Source organism: Parasteatoda tepidariorum, chromosome 11 (assembly GCF_982258835.1).
Source record: "Parasteatoda tepidariorum strain Cologne lab strain chromosome 11, Ptep-v5.0, whole genome shotgun sequence".
NCBI lineage: Eukaryota > Metazoa > Arthropoda > Arachnida > Araneae > Theridiidae > Parasteatoda > Parasteatoda tepidariorum.
In genome coordinates this window covers 66,460,583-66,484,472 of record NC_141765.1, presented here as the reverse complement: position 1 = coordinate 66,484,472, position 23,890 = coordinate 66,460,583, and the positions used below count along the sequence as shown (strand labels likewise).

The 23,890-nt window shown below is 27.4% G+C and overlaps 1 protein-coding gene across 3 annotated transcripts in view; it reads left to right on the top strand.

Annotated features, from left to right (window-relative positions):
- Positions 1-20,677, top strand: part of LOC107455316 (uncharacterized) — a 28,272-nt gene extending 7,595 nt beyond the window's left edge. For 2 of the 3 annotated variants that reach the window (XM_043040094.3, XM_016072830.4), the window contains 7 exons: positions 9,012-10,143; positions 11,908-11,995; positions 13,174-13,255; positions 13,418-13,488; positions 17,060-17,155; positions 18,699-18,839; positions 19,960-20,677. In XM_043040094.3, the coding sequence (XP_042896028.2) occupies positions 9,012-10,143; positions 11,908-11,995; positions 13,174-13,255; positions 13,418-13,488; positions 17,060-17,155; positions 18,699-18,839; positions 19,960-20,018 (1,669 nt within the window). In that variant the 3' untranslated portion in view covers positions 20,019-20,677. Of the gene's footprint in view, positions 1-9,011; positions 10,144-11,907; positions 11,996-13,173; positions 13,256-13,417; positions 13,489-14,006; positions 14,179-17,059; positions 17,156-18,698; positions 18,840-19,959 lie in introns of those variants that run through there. The other variant, XM_087155386.1, reaches the window with a different exon arrangement.
- Positions 20,678-23,890: the final 3,213 nt, after the last annotated feature.

Sequence of the window (23,890 nt, the reverse complement as noted above, 5' to 3'; positions counted from 1 at the left end):
AGTTCGGGAAAGGGGCAGGCAGGGCGGGCCGCCCTATGAAAAATGCTTAGGGAGAACACTGCATAATACATAGCTTTGAATGCTTAGTAACCATTTTGAAATAAATGCATGATTGAAATTTAAAGACTAGATGAAATAGAGAATTTAATGAATACTTTAACTATTCAAACAAAGTTTCAATTAGCAAACCATAATTTTAATTTAAAATTGTGATTTCTTTCTCTTGATTTTTAAAAAGACAAAATAAATATAACAGATAGTGTTTATAAATGCAGTCATTCATCAAAAAATAAATAAATATTTAAACTATATATTTTTATAGTAAAACATTCATTTTTAGTCCCATATCAAAATAGCTAAGTTAAGCTGAAAAATTTTTTTAAAAATCTATGTACTCATTGGATTTTTTTTCACAAAATTTCTTTATAAAAAATCTGTAATGAAATAGAAAGTCTGACAAAGATACTGTAAACATGCACCCTGTTACCAGTTAATATCCCTACTGCTTTAAATAGACTTTGAAAGAATTTGATGATGAAGAATGACACTATATCAGGAAAAAAAATATCTGAATTTATCAGCATTTTTTCTTCTTCTATTTTTGACATATTAGGGTAATTTCTTTTTAATATAACCTCAAGCTTTAGAAATATTCATTTTCCACCAATAAAATATAATGTAGAAAAAAATCATGTTTATTAATTACTTTCTACAGCTATGCAAGTCTATATTAAGACATCATGGAATGTTTACTTTAATCTGTATTTTCAATTTCAAGTATCAAAAGATTTTTAAAACTGTAATTTCAAATGTGTTGGAATTTATCACACATCAAGAAAGAAAATAATTTTGTCAACTGAAATTAATTAATGCAGCACTTCATTTAAAATAAATTTTATAACTAAGAAAAGAAAAGAAATGTATCAATAATTTAAAACACTGTTTTTTTAACTTTTCAAATCAATATATATATAAAAAAATCAGTTGATTTAAATTAATGATTTTTTTTAAGAAATCATTTGATTTAAATCAACAAACCCTGCTTGTGACCACAAGAGAAAGTTTTTATAAATATGTCTTCTGATTTATATCAAAATATATTTTGAAGCAAGTTGATAATTATTAATGAAAAATTCTTATGTTTTACATAATAAAACACATCTAACTTTCAACAAAAGATCTTTTGTTTTTCATGGCAATAACTTTTACTTAATCACTTTTTTGCTACTCTTGTGACCACTGAGAAAGATAGCTTAAAAAAAGCAAAATTTGGAGTATAAATCCTATTAATTGCATTGGAATAAAAAATTTTTGATTAATATTAAAAAAGAAGAATTAATAAAGTTATTTGAATATAAATTAATGAATTACTATTTATTTTGTAAAGCACTTAAGTGTTACTCTTGTGAGAATTTGCCCAAAATGAATTAGAAAACTAATAAAATGTGTTTTAATAAATTTTTTTTGCAGAAAATTTTTTATATTAAGTGTAAGATTACATGTAAATTTTATAAAAACATTTGTAAGAGTCTATAAAATCATTGAAAATTTATCTTTGTGTTAGCATTTCTGTTAACAAATTTAATATCTTTTGTACCAAGCTAGGTACTAACCAGGCTCAAATTTGTAAATGCCTTTAATCTTTGTTTGGTACCAAGCATCTTGTTCAATATTCATTTAATGTGTTTGTTATAATGCCAGGAATTTTTTTGCCATTACACGTTGCAATGACCCATTGGCCACAGTATAGATTTTCATTCTTTGCTTCTAAGCAAATTAAAGCTTATTACCATCATCATTAACCTCAGTTGTTTTAGTGCCATTTTCTATTTAAAAATTATGCTCATTGCAGGATTAATGTTGTGGATATGACTTGTATTTAATGATCGAATAATTTATGGCTTCCATAAACTGACTTTTTTTTCTGCTTTTACACTTTCTGTTTTCTCCCTTAGTAATGTTACATGTTAGTTTCTTATGCTGCTTTTAATTTCTTCTCCTGTCACATAAATAATGTCTACTTACATTTCTCCGTACGTATGATTTACAAATTCCGAAGCATTTATAACAATAAATGTCTTTGGCACGTGCCTCGTTCTAAACAAATCGTTTCACCACTGCACAAATTTCATCCACAGCTCCTTTTCTACGACACTTTGAAAAAATGTCCAAAAATATATTTCAATTTTTAGTGGATAAGTTGGCAAAATTGTACTTTTGTTAGAAACAAAACCAAATTTTTTTGTTCTCTAACACAGCCATCCAAAAAAATAGACACATTTTTGACAGAAAATGAGCTTTCTTAAAAATGCTTTCGTTGTGTAAAAATGCATTAATAGAAAATTTATTTTGTGTTATATTATCTGAATTTATAGCATATGAATTTACTTTGTTAACACCATACCATACGCAGGGATATGATTATTCCGCGGATTTCCGCTTTCTTTCTTTTTTTTTCTTCAGATTTTTCCGTTTTTCCCTCAAATTGCCGCGAAAATTTTTTTTTTTGTTTGTTTTTTTTGGACAAGTTAAAATATTTTATGAGGAATCTAATTTTCCTCGGAGCGAGATTATTAAAGTCTCTCCCCCTGAAGTTTCTCTAAGAATCATTTAACTGGTTGATCTTTATACAGGGATGAAATTTTTTCACTTTTGTTTCTTTTTATAAAAAACTCTGATTCTCTAAGAGTTTCTTTTTTTTTTTTTTTTTTTGATAAATATCCTGCTTTTTTTTTGAAAATTCAGTCTTTGAAATAAAATAATTAATATTTATTTACAATTTTCAAAGAAAAGCAGAAAATTCAAACTATGTCCTAGCTGCTAACCCTTCCTCATTTTTACTTATATTCGCTATTTTCTCCGATTTCACGCACAGAAAATTTCCATATTTTTTATCCGTCCGCTGGATAGCTCGTATTTTAGTAATTCAGACGTCGCTGCTTCCTGTATTCTGGCGTGAAAGCAACAGAAATAAAGTAGAGGTGGATTTGTAGTGAAAATATTTATTATGTCTAAACAAAAACAATACAAACAAGCCTTTTAGAAATCCCAAGTTCAGACTCTGCGAATATCTCGATTCCTATTCACGCAATTTTAATATCAATCATAGATTTTCGTATTTACCTGATTTAAAAGCTACGCATTGCGATTCTTATTTACGCTAATTAAATATCGTACATTATGATTCGTATTCACGAGTTTTAAAAATCCAATATCCTGTTTTGTATTTATGCATTTTTAAAATCGCTATTTTATTATCAAACAATGATTCTCGTATTTACCTGGTTTAAAAATTTAACATTGCCAGTCTTATTCAAGCGATTTAAATATCGTACATTGTGATTCTTATTTAAGAGATTTAAAAATCCAAAATCGCAATTTGTATTTACGCGCTTTTAAAACCCTATATAGCAATTCGTATTCATGCGAGCTTAAAATCCAATGTTGTGATTCCTTTTTTCAGTTGTAATATCACGGGATTTAAAAATTGCGCATCATGGTTTGTATTTTTGCATTTTTTAAATTCGATGTAAAGTTTCATATTCATGTGATTTAAAAGCCTCATATCGGGGTTTATAATCACATGGTTTATAAGTTTAAAAATCACACTTTTTTTGTCAAATGTTTGGATATATGTATTTGTATCCAAACATTTATATATATATATATATATATATATATATATATATATTTACATATATATATATCCTCTTTTTTACTTTCTGACTACTCTCATCCCTGCATACGGCTGTTGTAAAAACTGTAATTTGTAGATTTCTAACCAATGTGTAGATTGGATTTCATCCTGTTATAGGCAAGTAAAATTTTCTGCAAGATTACCATATAAAGATAAGCTCAAGTGATGTTAGGGATTAAAATTTGTTGTAAGACTTCCAGGTAGCTGCTTGTGATTTATTTTTACGTGTTAGCTTGAAAATCCATGCCACCCAATATTATATTTGTAGTGTTTGTAGTGCTCAAGGGGGTGACCTCAAAGATGCTAATTAGTGTGTGCAAACGATATTTTAAGTCACGATACGAAATCAGACACAAAAACTTACTTTCTCAGAATAAACATTCCTTTTTTTTCCAACCTTTTCATTTCTAACCCCCAATATATTTAGGGGGTAGCCTCAGTCCGAGAAATATGGTCTCCATAGTTTGGGCACCTTAATGTTAATTTTATTCTGCGTATTTTGCCATGCTTAAGAGCTTATAATGCGAATGGGAAAATCTTGTACACAATTATAAAATTTGTTTATCCAAAGATAAATCTAAGCAAAAAATAAATTTTAGTAAATATTAACATTAGTGTTTCCAAACTTTGGAGCTCTCTACTGACCAAACACTGTGGACCATATTTTTTCTAGATTTCGGCTACACTCTATAATTTGGGAGTCAGAAATCCAAATCCATGAAAAATTTTATGTTTATTCAGATATTGAGTTCTAGAATGTGAAGATCCGATCATTAGATCTAAAGTTATTCTGGATGAATCGTTTTTTCTTTTTTTCACACTGTACATCAATGTTATCTATCTATGATGTCTCAGAAAAAATTTGACTCGCAGATTAAAAAAGTTATTCAACTTCCCTATATTTTTGGCAATTGTATGAAAAATTTGTTGCTATTCAATATTTAAAAGTAAGTTATGAAATATGTCTAGAAGGATTATTGTTTAAATTAAATTTATGTGGAGATAAGAGATTTAAGCTTTATAAGCTAATTTTCAACAGGTAAAATAAGATATGTTGTTTGAGCTTTCAATATATTTAAATTAAAGTATGAAAGCTAGGGTGTATATAGTTTGATAAGTTGGCAAGCAAGGGTCTTTGCCCCTCAATTTTTCAAAAAAAAAAAAAAAAACTTCATAAAATGATAAAAATTAAGTATGATGGAAAAAGAATAACGGGTGGTTTTTACTTCTATAAATTAGGACAGCCACCAGAAGAATGTACTTTTTGTCTCTTTATAGGTTTCAAACTTTTGGAAAGTTCTTTTATTTTGTTGAAACTATTTTTTTTTCTCAATACATGCAGGATCTGGCAAAAAGACCTCCGGTATTCGTAGAAGGCACAATGTGAGTTATAATACGATGATAGAGGAGGCATCAATTTATGGTGGCAGACACACCATTTTTATTCATCCCAATGTTTTAGCTCAGTTTGCATCATGCGCTGGTTGCAAAGGAGTGTATTCATTGCAAGGACGCCATACCGCGGGTGAAACTTTTCGTGCAAATTTCTCTTTCACCTCCACAACTCCAAACCTAGAGTAAGCCATGTTTCAAGTACTGAAATTAAATTCTTAAACTATCCAAATAAAAATAAATTATGAGATGACAACTTAGGATTAAACATTGAAGGAGTTCTCTTTCAATAATTTGTTTGGATTTTGATTTCTCAATTTTTTTTCTTTCTGCAATTGAAACTTAATGGCTTACTCTAAATTTGCCTGAACTCATTTTTTCTATATTTTAAGTTAGTTATGGAGGTGAAAAACAATTTGTGACGTAAAATTTCTCTCGTGGTAATGGCATCCTCCGTGGTTCTGCAATTACTACGATGAGCATTACTCATTTGGTTAGGGCTTGGTTGTCATAGTTTTGCTCCCGATAGTAATACTATATAAGTTTTGATATCAAACTTTAGAGCAACAGGGTCTACACTAGAAAGAAAATTGCCTGGAGAATCGTAACAATGCTTTCAACAGTTTCCAAAGTATTCAACAGTTTAACATGCATTTGCTCTGGGATAATCTGATAAGAGTCTGCAAAAAATCCTGCACAAAAATTTTTACATGCACCCATGCAAAATATTGGTTACCCAAGCATTTTGTATGAGATAGAGATTGTACGATGTATGCAGATTGATGATGTATACAGATTTTGAAACTCTCAGAACTGTGTTTGCAAATATTCTTCAGAGCATCCCTCCTAGCAGTTTTGCTTTTGCCTGTTTAGGCACACTTCCACTTGTCAGATACTATTAAAAAAAAATTAAAAAATTTCCATTACTGGATAGCACAAAAACCTGAGAAACTTTACAAGCAACCATTTCACAACCATAGAGGGATTGTGTGGTCCGTGTTTTTGAAGAAGATGGGATAACAGTAAATTTGAATCTCTACTGTGACATAATCTAGAGCTTTCTCCGACCTCAGTTAAACCAGTTTGTTTGGCTGTCATAGACCGGAAAAAGTGTTGTTCCAGCAAGAGGGAACCACAGCTCAAAATTTGCTTCGCTAGCAATTTTGGGGCACTTGTTTTTTGGGCATCTTGTCTCTTTCCAAGCCGACATGACTTGACCCCAATGTCACTCAATTTATGACCTTGTGATTTCTTTACTTGATACTTAAAGATTCAAACTATACAAACATTGCCCCGCAATCCTACAAGCACTTAGACAAGTATCATCGAGGCAGTGGTTGCCATCCCTCTGGAAATGACACAACAAACTATGCACAACTTCTGGGAAAGGCTTCGTCAATGTGTCAACAATAGAGGACGCCGTTTATTCATCATAGTTAAGGCTGCAGACCTGCCGCAACGTGAATTTCCGGGATGATTTCCGCTAAATTGTCCTTTTTTTTTCTAAAATCCTTGAATTTCTCAATATGTTTCGATTTTTAAAAAATTGCTTGCTTAAAATTAGAATTTTTGTTTTAATTTTTTAATTTAAAGGTGTAAAATTAATTAGACATTTAGGGGAGTAAATCAATAACTAAAGAGTGAGAATGAATAGAAAAATGACCAGAAAATAGTTCAGAGATAAGAAATCCCAATCTTGCTAAGTAGTGAATGATTAGGATTACCTTCCTAAAGTCAGTAAGAATACAAAGAAATGGGAATCACAAAAAAAAAAAATTATAAATCAAATCTTTGAGTGAGAAATTGTTATACAGGGTATTGCACAGGGCAATGAAATTTCTGCTGCCTTTGTACGTATCTAGACAAATTTTCCTGGGCTTCTTCTTGTGATTTCTTTTAGAGGGGCCTCAAGCTTTTTCAAATCATAACGCTATCCAAAAATTGGCCAAAGTGGCAATTCGATGTTTGTCGGTGCCTACAAGCAGCGTGGAAGCAGAAAGATCTTTTTCAAAGTATATAAATGTATTAAGTGATGAACGACGTAACATAAATTAGAATAATCCGACAATGTTCAATAATTTATACCAAAATTCTGTTCATTTAACTAAAGATATTAATATTGCCTGAAATTAAAAGAAATACTTTTGTTAGGGTTAGGTATTTTTTAAGCTTTTGTTTTATTATTTGCACAATTTCTGTATTTATAATCTGCGTAATTTTCCACAAAGTTTGGGTCTTTTTTTCCCGTGACAAACAGAAATAAAAGTATTTCTCTGTATCATTCTTTATTTTTTTTTTTTTTTCCTTTTCTTTTGTAACTGCATTTTGAAATACGAAACAAACTATCTTATGTCTTTAAAAAAAAAATTTTTATTCACACGCAATAAGATACATAAATAATTTTTTGTGAAACAAAAGATGAATGGTGATTAAGTTTTAAAATGTTAAATTAAGGGTCAATTCACAAGTTAATTTTCTCGAAAAAAAAAATTATGTGCTTTTGAAATAATTAATTAAATTGCAACTTAAAGTCAAAATATACTAAATATGTATCTTTATAAAATATATGTGTTCAGAGTCTATATAAAACATTTTTTTATTCATTAATATAATGAATCCTTCTTACTGTAGTTTTATTTTATGATTTAATTTGTAATTTTGAAAACTTGTTCTTGAAGTTTTATGTTACTGCATTAATTTCAACTTTTTCTCAAAAACTACTATTAAATGTCCATATTATTGGCTCCTATTAAAAATTATGTGAAATTAACAACTAAGTTGAATTAGAAATATGAACTATATGAAATATATATTTCTGGTTTAATTTGTTCATCAATAATTAGAAATAGTTTTCTTACAATAACGTAAGGAAATAAAATTATCAATTAGGACAGTTTTGATAGCACTCCAGTAAATAATTTTAATAAATCTCTATTGAAATGTAATGATCGTCTTTGACAGTTTTGGTCATGGCAATGGGTTCTGTGTGAAGTTTTTACATAATATCTTACTAGTTTGTACTAATGAAAAGAAAAATGAGAAAATTTCTAAAATTCAAAGTAATAAAAGTTAATGGTAACAAACTCATTGAACTGATGCTGCAATTGCAATTTTGTTAACAAATGTTTTATCTGAGTAATAGTTATATTTTAAGGTTAATGGATTTTTTTTATTTTCGAATTTTTTTGTTTTGATTAATTTACATCAAATGTTTTTTTATTTTTTGTTATCTACACAAATAAAAAAATTTGAGTTTAATTTTAAATTTTGATATTTTTAGTAGAATAATATATATTAGAACACGTAAATCTAGATACTTACATTTAAATAGCCATTTTTTAACGCATCTGGTTTGTATGATTTCATTGTGCATACACGTATTATCACCAATCTTTTTTTAATTATTGCCATGAATTTCTCCATTTTAATTAATTTTTTTATGTGGTAATGACTTGCAAAGTGTGAAAAAGGTGGACTATGAAATCTTTTCGATGTATATATTTCATGTATTGACGAGAAATAATTTATTAGACAAAAAAAATTTCTCTCTCTTTAAATTTTATAGATGTTCTTTTTTGCATAAAAATAAGCCTTTTATTTGTTAATTTTCTATGTCAAAAAACAAAAAAATTAAGCACTAAAAAAAAATTGAGAAAAAATATTTTGAATAATTTCTTCTTTCAGTAATCACATGTCTGTAATGAGGAAAAATATTATTGATCTGGCTTTCTTAATAATTTCTATGTAGCTTAATTAAGTATAAACATGTGTGTAATGTTTTAAAAAAATACTCCCCTAGAAATGTTGTTCTCAATGCTTTCTCTATTATTATATCTGAATGTATATTTTGTTTTCTTATGGAAATTATGTATCCTTGTCTAGATTAGTTAGAACATGTTTAACATTTTTTCCCTCTCTATAGAGATCGTCGGAAGAGGCCAGATAAACAACTTTATGTACCTAGAGCTCTCAGGACTAAAAAAGACTGTTCAGTTTCTGAAAATATAAAAGATGGAAGTGGTGTTTCATTAGAAAGTAGTTTTAATGATGTACCTTGTGAAGGTACTAAAACTGAAAGTGTGTCTGATATAAATCGCTGCCAATCCCTAAGAACTAAAAGAAATAGTTCAGGATGTATAAAAGAAGAACTTTGTGATGTAGAGATTAATTTTCATGATGTACTTTTTAAAGGTGTTAAAACTAAAAGTACCAAAAAAAATCAGCACTCACTTGTAAGAACTGAAAGAAAAAATTTAGTCTCTAAAAAAAATGAATTGAGTTTGGAACCTTGTGCTTCAGAAAGTATTTTTCAAGATGTACCATTTCAGGATGCTGAAAGTCAAAGCGCATCTAATGAAAATTGTAGCTCAACACTCGCAACCAAAAAAGATGGTTCAGTTTTTGTTCAAGATGAAGTTAATGACTCAGTAAACATTTCCAATGTTTCCTCTAGCGATACTGTAAATAGCTTCGAATCAACTTGTTACCCGCCAAACGACAAGAATTTGGTTCCTGAGCATATTAATGCCGTAGAAGAAGATATATGCTCTTCCAAAATGCCTAGTGAAACTTTCAACTCTTCCATATTTGTGCCTGATTTTAAAATAAATTCTGAGAATGCAAACATTATTGAAAAAGAAGATGGTATCCACTCTTTTAAAGATCAGAATAATGCTGCAAATTACAGTAAAGAAAATTTTATTTCATGTTATCAACCACTCAAAGAGAGAGATGAGGATAGCAAAATATTATCTGAATGTAAAAATAAAATCTATGAATCTGAGCCAAAAGAATTAACCGTAAAACAAGTTCTTCATGATATTTCTCCTGATATATTGCTAGTAAATGAAGAAATGAGTCAAGAGAATGGTGATATTAATCTTAACTCATATACTTCTAATACCGTTAATATTTCTGATAATAATCAGTTTTGTGATGGTGAAAGCTTTGATAATGCTAAAAAAAATTGTGATAAACCTACACCGGATGAAGATTCTTGGGAAACAATGTTTAATGATGATGGAGAATGTTTAGATCCAGAATTTGCAAAAGAGGTAAGTTTTATTGTGAAAATTGTTTTGCCTGCATGTGCTGACACGCACAAAATTCTAGAAAAGCGCTCTTAACTGACCATGAAGGAAACTTTTTTAGATGATGCAGTTCAACAATTTTGCAGTTTAAGAAACTTTAAAATGTTTAATATTGTAATGTCCAAAAGAAAGTTTTTTTCAATCATTTTTAATATAAGATGTATGTGTGTTTTTAACAATTTTCTTCTAAAATCTTTTGATTTACTAGCTTTTTTGTGCTAAATGAACAAAGCTGCTTTTATCACTTGTATAATTTATTTTGAACATATTTAGTTATATTATGTACTTTATTGTCAAATTCTGATTGGGACACGAAATGATCTTTTTGACTGCAGCCATTATCTTCAAATTTCTGGATTAAATCTCGTTCATTAAGTATATTTGTTTTTGTTTTTTTTTTTTCAGTATCCATCCATGTCGTAAAATTTAAAAATTATAGATATTTGCTGCTATATTTTTCATAAAATGATTAGTTTGAATTTAAGTGACTATTTATCTGCTAAAAACAAATAAAATGTATATTTCATTTTCCTACTTATTATTAATTTAGATATCTAAAGTTAAATTTTTATTTCCTTTTTTTAATTTTAACTAAGACCATTGTAATAAAAAATATCCTCCATTGTCCATGGGGCCATTGTCCAGTAACAGCAATCGGGCACTCATGTGTTTAAAAAAATCACTATTCACTCTTTTACATATACAAAAATCACTATTCATTCTTTTCAAAACTTGTACATTTTGATCAAACAAATAGGTATTAGTTTCTTCATCAATTTCTCATCATTGTTTTTAAATATCTACATTTTAAAAGTAAATATGGATTTTCAACAGCCAATACTTTGGTAGTTCACTGAAATTAACAATCTATTTATTTCAAAATTTTAATCTTTAATAAAATTATAAGAATCAAACTGCTATTTTTTTTTCTCTTCCTTTTTTAAGAGTTTATTTTTTGTGTTTCTGTTGTGTTTATCTTTATGTAAATTCTTCATTATTATCTACTTAGCTTTGATTTAAATCAGTGAAATCAGATATTCTTTCTAATTCAGCAATTATCATTATCTTTTATGCAGTGTTTAGTGATAAATATTAGCTTGCTTATGAGAACCATGTGCAGTTAGATTAGAAAAGGAAAGGTTAGATTAAGAAAGATTAAAGTTTTTTAAATCTTTAATTAAAAAAAAATGCTATGTAAAATTGTATTGACTGTCAAATATTGTAAAGTCAATAAATGTGTGACTTTACATGATAGCAACAATATTTTTTTTTGTATACTTTCACTGTTTCTTTAATATAATACTTTAAGCCATAGTAGGTAAAGTTAAGCATGCAACTTTTTATTAGAAAATACTTATTGAAAAATTAGAAAATACTTATTATGTAATTTTAAAATAAAATTCAATAGCAGTAAATTAAAACAATAAACAGCTACAACAATAAATGTTTCTAAACCAATTTTTTTCCTTTAAGTTGTATATTTTTAAGGTTATTAAGATGTTGCCTGAATATTAACACTGTTTTAATTAAGTCATTATTAATCAATTTTTAAAAAATTTTAGTCACTTTTTTGTTGCGTTTTCTTCAATGACCTGCTCTGAGCTCTGTGATAATTTTGTGTCACTAATACAACTGTTAATATAATTCTTCATTATTTAAAGTATCAATTATCAGGAAATTTTATATAATTTATTCATTTCTCTTGACAAACCTATTTGTATTTTTCAGTTGTGCAAAGTTACTGGTCGTATGCAAATTCATGTGGCAAAAAATAACTACAGTGATTACACCCCAATCTCTGACACAAGTTCAAATGGTAAGCTCTTTTAAAATTATAAAAATTTTAATGCAAATTTTTTTCTTGACTTTGATGATATGATTTGTTCTGTTGCAAAACTTGGTAAATGTCTTATATATATATATATATATATATATATATATATATATATATATATATATATATATAATTTAAGTAAAAATAAATTCTATATATTCTTAAGACACAGACGTAGTTAAAGGCAGGTGACTACCTATCTTCTATTCTGCAATTTTTTATAGGAAGTAAAAGTAATTTTTATTCCACAAGTTCTTTTCAAAGTTTATGGGAAAATTCTGGTTAATGCTTGTGAACTTTAGCAATTGTACTGTTATGCATTTTCAAGTAAAAAAGAGGAAAAAAAAGTTTTTGCATCTTTGTTTCTGCTCTAGGAATTATTAAATTAATGTGGTATCTATAAACAAGCTAAAATAGTTAAATGCTTTCTAATTTTACAATCACTTTTTAATTTTTTAAACATGGTTCAAATACTCAAGGTAGAATAGATTGTAGTATAAAGCTGTGAATTTTAAGATTCCCCCTCCCCTGTGTTTGACGCATTGGTTGTTTTAAAAAAAAAAAATTTATCATTTTCTAAAATTCAATTGGTATTAGTTTAATTTTAATATTCATTCCTTATTTGTTTTCATTTTTTTAATACTTTGTTCACTTTTCAAAAACTATACATCTTTACTTGTTTTCTAAATTAGAATTAATGTCTTTAGGTTTAAATTGCTGGAGTTACAGAAAAATTTATATATTTTTATTTCACATTAAAAAAATTTTTTTTACTGATTTAGCAGAAATAAGATAGACCTTTTAAACCCTTCTTAATGTTAGCTATAAAAAAATTTATTAAGTTGTTGTGTGACTTAATTATAGTTGTTGTGACTTAAGAAGTTAAATAGTGCTAAATAAATAAATGTAAGAAAATAACCTGAAGATAATAGTGACAAAATAAAATCCTCCTCTGATAATGAATATTTTCTGAAAGATTGTTATCAAGGGTGTACTTTATAAATAATGTTTTCATTTAGCATTTTTAAGGAGTTCATTTGCGAAACTCATTAACATTTAATTCCAGTGGTAAATTTATATTAAATAGTCTCAAAAAGTAAAAAGTGTTTTAAGTTATGGGAAAAATCTTTATTATTAAGTAATATTTTGATTGTTTTTAGAATATGATTGCGTTGTAGAGCTGTATGCATTTCCTGTTGAGTTTAAGACACAAGATTTAGTTTCATCTCTATCCATATTTCAGTGAGTAGATTTTTTGTATCAATTTCTACAATTTTAAATGAGAAAGTAACAGTCACATTATTCCAAAACTAATTACATTTAGCTATCATATTATGAATGTTGACCTTAGTATAAAAAAAAGACATTAACATTGAGACAATATGTAAATTGTTTATCTTTCAGACAAAATGCATATTCAATTAAATGGGTTGATGACTGTCATGCTTTAGCTATTTTTAACAGTCCTACTTTAGGTGAGTTGATTGTTTTCAGTTTCCAAGTATTGTAAATTCTTATTTAGTTTAATTAAATTAAAACTTCTTTATATTGCTTTTTATCTTTATAAATTATTTCAAATAATAATTTGCTTTAGATCATGATCTGATTTCATAACCTCTGATATCAGAATTTGCATTTTTACTTAGTCTATGTATTAGATATTTATTTTGGAGTATTAGATAAATTTTATAAATTTAACCTAGGATATTTGAAGCTAGGATGTGTAATCTACTCTATGAATTGAAGATGTATATTTTATTGGTTGATATCATTATTTATAGTATTATTTATCTAGTAATTTTTTAAGACTAATGAGCAGTTCCCATTTGAATCAAAACTGCAAGTACAGTGTAACGTCCCATATCCGGACGTCCCTTTCCCGGAAGGGTCGATTTCCCGGACACTTTTTAACAATCAAAATAAACAAACATCTCTCCATCTTCCCCTTTCCTAAAAAAAAAAAAATCTTTTGACAATTTTTCTCTTTTTCTAGCTTGCACTGAACCTCTGATTTATGCATGGAACCCATAAATCACCAGGGGCCCTACCATGAACTACCGGGAATGGAATGAAGATTCCCGGCTGGAAAGTGAAACTGGGAAAGTTTGGTTCCATGAATGCTCAATACCGTACCATGAACACTCCCTTGGAATCAGACATTCCACAATAACTCGCTCTCAGGGCGTGGCTAAAATTTAACCAATCACACAATTTACTTTAGATTTTCTTTTTGAGTTTGACAGCATTAACATGAGTAAAACGAAATGAGCTTCTGCTATTTAGATAATATTTTTGACTACTTATTGTTTTATTTTTATAATGTTTTTTGTTTTCATTAGACTAAAAAAACATGAACTGCGAATATTCTTCAATTTATTATACACATAGTTTTATTAATTAAAAACTGTCATATTTATCATGTATAATTCATAAAATAAAATCATTTTTTCATAATAAATATTTCTGATATATCCCTTAATACGTTTCATTATTTATTTTAAATATTTTTTAAAAGGTACAACTCTTAAAATAATGATCATATTTTAATGAATTAAGATTCAAAATTTCGTGCCTGAGAACTGCAAGTAGATAGATTCCTAATTATACTAGTTTTTAAATCAAAACTAATTTCCAGAAAGAATTCAAATTTTATCAGACAACAAAATTAACGCTTACCTTGATCTCTTTGAAATTAATTTAATTTCAGAAAAGTTCATTAGTTTTCAATTAAAATTGTAACAATATGAATGACTAAAAAGTTACTACTTTGCTTATTACTTTGGTTTATTTGTTACATTATAAAAGTGACTGTTTTTACTGATAGTTAAGTAAAAATGTTCACAAGAAATTAATTTCTAGAACTGCGTAAAATTTTTTTCGTGATTTGTAAAATCATTTTACGTATGAAATACTTAAAAATTATAGTTCAGGGAACTACTTCCACAGCTTTTATAGTATATATTTTAATGGAAGAATGAGAATAAAAAATTTTAAAATGAGTAAGAGAAGAAATAAATACAAATTTCATAAATATTTTTTGAAATGTTTTTATTCTTCTTTGTATTTCTTATTATAAATAAATTGTTCACTTTATAATACATCATGCCTGTAAAAAATTCTTTTAAATGTGCTGCCATTGGTGTATAGTATAAAAAACTATCGTTCGAAAGGAAGTTAAATATTGTTGAATTAAAAGTTCATCGAAAGAAAATTAAAAAAAGAAATGATTGGAACTTCAGAAAAAGGTATTGGCCAAGTAATACATCCCGTAATAATAACATAGAAATGGTAACAATTATTATATAATGAGAGCATAATTATATTTAGTTTGCCGTAATTTCTTAGTTAACTCTGAAAGTATCTTTTCGTTCACACATACTATGTTCACACATACTAATGAAACAAAACATTTCTCTTTTAATTATCGTCTTGAAAATGGCTCGGGCACGTTTATCTTTTAGAAATTTTGTTATCTTCTCTTATGAAATAAAAAAAAAAATTAAGACATTCATCGACGAAATATCATATTTAGTCCTTAAAAATTCATCATTCCCTCCTTGTAGTTAAATTCCCTCCTTGGAACGACGATTCCAGGTGCCGGAGACTGGTTGGAATGAAACCGATTCCAATTCCAGCCAAGAAACTCTTTCCAAGGTGTTCGTGGTGGGGAAAAATAATTCCCATTGGAACGTGACTCCATTCCCAGATGGAATTTCATTCCATGGAGCTCATGGTAGGGTTCCAGAAAGGGGAAGTGAAGATCTACCAGGACCATTGAGTGACCGTTAGTGACGCTCCTCCCTTGGAATGTAGGAAAAAGAGGGAGATTTGTTTTCAAAAGACCGCAACTGAGTCCCCTCCCCCCCCCCCTTTCCCATGCAGGTGGCTAGTAAAAGAGGCATTTCCTGGAACCTTTTTATTGAAAGAAGAAATACTTTGGAAAAGGGTAAACGGGGCAAGCGTTAAGGTGGAGGGGGAGTCAGAATGGAAAATTTGAATAGGTCTAAAAGGATACACGTCCTTGAGAAACAAAACATTCGTTCTCCCCATACCATGAAATATTTAGGAGGCGGGGGGGAAAAATAAAGAGAACCCGATCACCTTTATGCTTGATTGATAGCCAATGATTGGAGAGAAAACAATAATTTGTTTCTTCCCCACCCTCAACTTAAATGATCTCCTCTTTACACTTATTTTCTTTCACAAATAAGAAGGAAATGAATTTTTCTCCTCCATCTACCCACCTTAATGAATGATGGGAATTTCCCTTTCTTGCTTGAATCATTCTAGTTAAAAATGGCAGATTATTATTTTCATATGTCAATTTTTTTTAGTTTTCTATATTTTTCAGCAATAATATTTTTTTTCTAATATTTCATATTTTATTGATTAGATATTCTAATACTAAAACATTATTCCCCTTAAAAATAATGTTTATTTATTTTTTGCTTCTTAGATTTAGATCATTTTAAGCTTTGTTCCAGAATTTCCCCTTCCTGCTTGAATCATTCTAGTTCAAAATGGCGGATTAATATTTTTGTAACTGTTAATTTTTTTTCGTTTTCCATATTTTCAGTAATAATATTTTTTTTCTAATATTTTATATTTGATTGATTAGATATTTTAATGCTAAAACATTATTCCCCTTAAAAATAGTGTTTATTTATTTTTTGCTTCTTAGATTCAGATCGTTTATTAAATCATTTTAAGCTTTGTTTACCTTTGGGGTGTATTATACGGAAAAATCTATTATACGGACTTCTGGAAGTCCCACCGATTCCGGATACGCGACTTTACACTGTATATAAAAACTACTTATTATAGTAGCTCTTGTGAGTTTCAAAATAAAATATTTTATCCTCAATATTAAAACTAGCACTTATGTTCTGATAATTTGATTGAGTAGTAGTGATTTGTGTATTGCAGATCTGCCATTCTTGTGCATAGTTCTTTCTTTTTTTAAACTTAGTGGTTTTTAAGTTAAAATAATCTATATTTTAAATATCATTGGTTTCATACTTAGAGTATGTTTTTGTCATCATTTAGCTAATCAAGCTCTTCAACTATCTAGCCAGTTTGTAAAATTCCGCCCACTTTCCGATGGAACTAAAGAGTCTAAAGCCAAAGCCAGGCTCTGTTCAGGTAATCTCTTATAATTATTATATTATCATATTTTTTGTTTTCGATTTTTTATTAAATTAGCATAACATGTTTCATTATTTCTTATTTTGGAACTCTAATTAAAAAATGAATTTAATATCTCACTCTGTGTGTGTGTATATATATATATGATACTAATAATTTAAGTTACATTTGTTCTGTTATATAATTAAAATTAGTATAACAGATTTTGTACGCAACTTAAAAGTGCTTTGCATAAATTAAATGCTTTGAAAAGTCCTTATTTTATGTTTAAGGAGCTTATAAGTCCTTAGTTTTTCTTCAAAGGAAAAAGTGAAAGAGAAATTTGACTATTATATTTTAAAATAGAAGTTTAAAAAAAATATTTAATACAATGCTACTATTATGACATGCGAATTTAAAATTATAGCAATCACTTTTTGATACTTTCATTTCATGACAATATAATTGTCTTTTCACGTTATTGGAAGTTAGTTTTCCCCCCAATTTTTTATAGCCTCTTTGGCCCTTTCAACGTGAATTTTTAAGTAATTGTGATGTTTTTAATACAATGTTGTTCTGACAGGTAAATTTCAAATTTAAATTAGCATTTTTTGACGCACTCTATTTCATTGTAAATCAATGTCAATTTTCGATTGCTTTTTTTTCTGGCATTTCCACATGGTTTTATAAGTGCTAATATTTTCAAGTAGTATGATGTTATTACGGCACTTAAACTTTAGATGTGAAAAGAGACTATTAACATTTTATTCAAAAATCACTTTTGGGTGAGCTTCTTTCCACATCGTTTTAATGTAATGTAATCTAAATGTAAGTGCTTAGATAGTTTCCAATTTTAAATTTGTCTCTTTTTGACTTACATGATTATGCATGATGAATCAAACTCATAGCCTTAAAAAAATGTCGCTAGAAAATCTCCATTATTTTATTTTTTCAATGTTGGCAGGTATGCTAACGTATAAACTAGTCTAAATGTTCAAGTCCAAACTGATACAGAGGTGAAATTTCTCTAGAGCTACTCTAGAATTCCAAGTTATTTTTTGACATTTAAAACTGGAAATCCAGTTTATTACAAAATATTTTGTAAATATACAAAGAAAGATGCAAAAATAAAATAAAAATTTAAGTATAAGTATGTCATATTATTCAGACAATGTGCATGTAGATTGCATAAAAAACTCACAATGGTAAAGCAAGAAAAAAAAAGCAAAACGCTTCTGTAGTAATACACCCATTACCCAGCCTTCATCTAGCCCTGCCTTTTAGAGCTCTATTTTTTAATGGTCATGGTAACTAACTTTCTTTTAACAGTACATGAATTTGCTTTGCATGAGCCTTCCTAGCCACCCGCAGGAATGATTGTTAAGGTATTTTAAATCACCAGAGCCAGCAATATATGATCCTAATCGTTTACACCAAATTTGTAATTTTAGTCTTCGGTTATGAAAGAAGTCAGGCTAATAACATATCTTAATATTTTAATTACCTCAGATTCATGTATTAGCAGCTAATAGTCTGTCAAAATTTCTTTTTAATTTATTAGGTCAGCTTGAACCTTGCAGACCAAGACCTGCTACTTCTGCTGTTTTAGCCCGTCGTCTTGTTTCTGGTGCATTGGGTTTGAAAGATAAAACTTCAAAGGAGCAACGAGCCCTGGAAAGAAATATGTTAAAAGAAGCTAAAGGTGAATTCTTATTTTGAAATTATTAACTTTATTTAAAATCAAAAAAATCTTGTAAAACCATAACAAATTACATCCCTGCATATTCTTTCTATGAAGATAAAATCTACCTGGTATTAGATTTTACTATCAATCTTAATAAAATTAGTGAATAAATGACTTTAGTTTTGTTAACTAAATTAGCAAAATTCTTATTCTTAGCTGTGAATAATAATTACTTTTTTCTCTTAAACATAATTGAAACAGTCAAATTGTAGTAAATATTACCTGTGATCTTAATCTATTCATGCCTTACAATTTAGTGAAATAAGTATGCTGGTAGTTATAAAACAAATATGTGCAAAAATGTTTTGATTTTTGTACTATTACATTTTCTGTGTTTTCGTGTAATGTTTGACAACAGTCTTATTGTAACACAGGTGTGTGATGTTTCAGTATTTTTGCTGAATTCAATCTTTTTTAAATGTGTTTTCAGTTCCTTTTTATGTGCTAATTAGTAAAATAAATGCTGATAAAAATTTTCATCATTGCCAATTCTTCAGAAGTTTTCTGAAGATTTTATATTTAAATTGATTGCAAAACATATGCTGTTCTATTTCATTCTTGAATTTGTAAATTTAATTTAGAGTGATTTTAACCACCAGTGCACATAAATAAATTGAACATGTATATAAATGCATGATAATCACACAGCAGTGTGCTGAAGCTCTGACAAATTATAAAAATATATCTGCCTACAATTGAATGTTCAATTCTAATTTCTCTTCTACTTTGGAGAATCATTCTGAGAAATAAGTTGGCAGATGTGCATTTCAGTACTTTTTATTCCAATTGGGTTACATGTCTGATAACGCTATTTTGTGAATTACAGTGATTACTGCAAATCTCAAATCTAAAAGTAATTATATATCTACTGCACATGCAAATACATAACTAATTGTAATAAAAAAAGTTCTTTTTGTTTTAAAAGTTTCCTGTAATTATAATTTATTCTGGAAGCATTGTTCCATTTAGTAAGTTTTAAATCAGAATACTAAGTTATTTAGTTACATTCTTACACATTGTTTTATTAATTTATAATGTCTTGTCCTTCAAGTAAATATTAATATGGTATTTCTTTCAGAGAGAAAAAAACTAAAAGCAAAACAGAGACAAGACATATGGGATGGAGTTGTATTGTAATTTAAGAATATTTATTATTTAAAGTTAAATTTTAAAGATATGTATAGGGATTTTCTCCCTCATTATCAATAAAATATTGAATTATTATATAAAAATATGTTATATATGTATGACAAAAGAATTTTTACTATATCAGTATATAAATATTGAATTCTATAGTGTTGAGTGTACAAAAATAATTTTATTGAGCTGTAGTTGGAATGTGCAGTGTGTGTTCCAAATTTTGATTTATAAATTTAAAAAAATAATTTTTATTATTGTTGTAATAGGTGTATCCCACTTGTTAGCATAAAAAAGTTTTCTTCATAGTATTAAAAACAGTATTTTTTTACAACAACACTGTTAAGTTTATTAGTGTTGGAATAAGTGATTAAAGAAACAGATTATTTTGTTATTTTTAAAAATGTTTATGGTAATTTTGTTTTTTGCACTTAGTTATGATAGCTATATTTGTTATATAGTTAACTAAATTCTCGAGCATGATATTTTTTTTCAAAAATATATTGAAAAGAATTACCATTTGTCAATTTCTGAATTTATTATGACCCCCTTTATATAATGACACCTAATGTTTAAGTTTGCTGTTATACAATTGAAAAATGTGTAACTTGTGTTTTAATTTCAGTGATTAAACTTAATAAAAAATCTAAAAAAGTTCATTGATTGCAATGTATATTAATATTTGATTGCTCAACATAAAGAATAATTTATTTAAAATTAATGATTTACTGTTTTAACATGAATAAAGATGCAAAAAGTTTAACATGGTGAATGTTCTTCAGAGATTATAATTTAGAGTTTATTTTTAGATGGCTTGCATTGGACTAATTATTAAAACAAAATATCAGACGAAACATCTTTGTAAACTTTCCATTTGCCTTCTAATATTAAATTATTATCAACTAATTGCAACTTTGGTAATAATCCTTTATTATTACTAAAAATATTACAACGGCTAGCCTACACAGTTATTGATGTTATTTCTTTTGAGACTGAATATTACGAATTAACTTCTATTTTTTTTCTAGTGAGAAGCTCTATTTTCATGGAAATTTTTTGTTAATTAATTAAAAAATTTTAAAATAAGAAATGTTTTTTTAGGGAAATTTTTTTTAAAGTTGTAGCTTTTTTCTATAGCCATCATTAAATAAAGAGCATACTGGCATTTCATTTCTATTCTATATTGTTCCATGTATATTTGTATTTTTAATATTGTATAAATAAGTATCAAAAGGAAGTGCCTTCAGTGGTTCTATATTTAACTGATGTTATAAATCATTGTTCTTTCTATAAAATTGAGAGAGAAAAAATTTAACATTTAAAAAACATTCTGAATGTTAAATGTCTTTACTTTATATTTATATATATACATGCAATATATATATATATATACATATATATATGTGTGGGTAATTTTGTTCTTAAAGTCTAGCTGACGTTTAATTTTTTTTTTTTTTTTGTTATGTAACATTTTGAACTGATTGATCAGTTTTATATGTTCAATGGAGAAAAAAAGATATCACTCTGGATAACTCTCATTCTAATGGACAGGTTTTCAGATACAAAGTGTCAATTTTAATGGTTTTTGGGGGTGACCTTAAATATGCTAATTATTTATTGCTTAATAAACAAGCATATATATATTTAATTACATATTTGGATTCTTCATCTGGAAATTGTGACCTTAATAGTTTAGTGAGGAGAGCAGATGAAAGTTTAGTTCCCTTAATGTTAATTTCACTTTTTACATTTGTTGTCATATCTTTAAAACTAATTGATCAATTTTAAAAGAAAATTATTTATTCATGAAATCTATTTACCCTAAAGATAATTTCATAAAAACATTAATTTTTAATTATTATTTAATTCAATTGTGGATTAAAAAATTTTGAATTATGAAGCATAAACTTTCTTATACTATATAACTCTACATATTTTTCTATTGCGAAATCTGAAGTTTCAATTGTTTTTATTTTATAGAAGCAGAGAAAGATTAAAATGAATTTTTTAAATAATAATTTGGTGACAATGTAGAAATATTTAAATGGGGCTATTAATATTTATATGTGGTTAACTTACGAGGAACTTGACTTACACATGTGTAGCATAAAATTTCATTCATATTTTTTCCGTGGATAGCCGAATCTTAATCTTTTTTTTTAAATGTGTAATACAATGTTTCTTTTTAAGTCATTTAAAAATTTATTTGTAATTTAGCAAAGAGATTATAATAAAACATTATATTCAGCAAATTTTGAATTTTATGAAAGCTTATATCTGATAAAATGCAGTTATAATCTGCATTTTTTTTTATTTATTTTTAGTATGTATTCAATATATATTTTAAAGTTATCAAGCAATTACAACTTAAATGAAGATAAAAAGTTTATAATATAAAATATATTCTTGTATCGAATAAAATTGTAATATTAACATTGATTATGTGAAATCGTGTTTTTATATTCCATGTCACTACAAAAAGAATAGAGTTGTCGAATACGTGCCAGAATTTTTAAACATCTTAAAATTTTTCAATGTGTTATGTGTCGTCTTAATCTTAAAATAATTTTTTTAATGTTTGTGTTTTACAAGACTATTTTACCAACTGTTTAATTATATTTTTTCATTTCTGCTACCTTGTAGATTTTTTTTTCAGTAATATACCAATCTATTTTTTTTTTAAGTATTTTAATTTAAGTTTTTGTTTTAATTAAACGCTTGTTTTTAAATTATTATCAAGTTTTTATTAAAAGTAAGCCTATATTTATTGATAATGAACTTGTTAAAAAATTACAAAACATTCTGCTGCTTTAAAATTACTCAAATCAAAGCTGACTGTTTACTTAGCAAACTATTTTTTCAAAAAATGAAGATAAATTATTCATTGTGTTTTGTTTGTTTTTATTGTTCCTTATTTATTGATGTAATGAAAAATAAATGCATATATGTGCAACACAAAAAATACAACAGGTTGCATTGTTTTTTAAATGGACAACTTTCCTGCTAACTTTAAGTTAGCCATTCTTTTGAAAAAGATAATTTTGAAAAATTAAGTTTAAAAAAATTGTTAATATTATCTCTCAACTTAGTACAATTTACAAAATAGTGTTATATCAGAAAAATGTGCTATATGTTCAATAACAAATGCTAAAAATAGAAAATTGTTGAAATATTCCAAAATTGTGGTGTTTTTAGAATCCTCATCTCAAAAGATAGTTCTTTTTTAACTTTAGGTTTTTCTTAATACTAAAACGCGTCTCCTAGTTGACTGATTATAAAAACACGGTTCCCAGTAGGATACCGAAGTCAAATATCACTGGCTGAGGGCAGTAAGCGGGTAGGTGACCAATTTGACCGGCCTCCTTAGGGGCGAGGATGCTCAGTACATGTACTCTATAAGCTGTTCTACCGTAAAGTGCTCAACTATCGCCAATAACCTATTGTACAGCTCTAGTGTGACGTAAATAAAGTACCTACCTTAATACTTAAATAAGGTATTTTAAGACATTTTTTGGTCTACAACTTATTTTAGAGCTGTAATTTATGTGTTTAGCAAATAGTTATAGCATATTTTTTATTTGTAATTTTCTTTTTAAATTTAGCTGTACGGTGACAAGAATGTTAATATTTCATTGATGCTCAATTTAACAGTGTCAATGATTTCATTAATCCCGGAATCAATATCTGTTTTCACAAAACATTTTATTGCTTGGAACAGTATTAAACTTCTATTTATTTAAACTGATTCCTTTACTTTGTTTAGTGCGTCAGGAAGGCTGAGAAAAAGTGATAAAATAGCCCATTTTAGGATCATACTATTTATGCATTAAATTACTTAACTTCAGTAATAGTAAGCAAAACGGGAGGGGGGA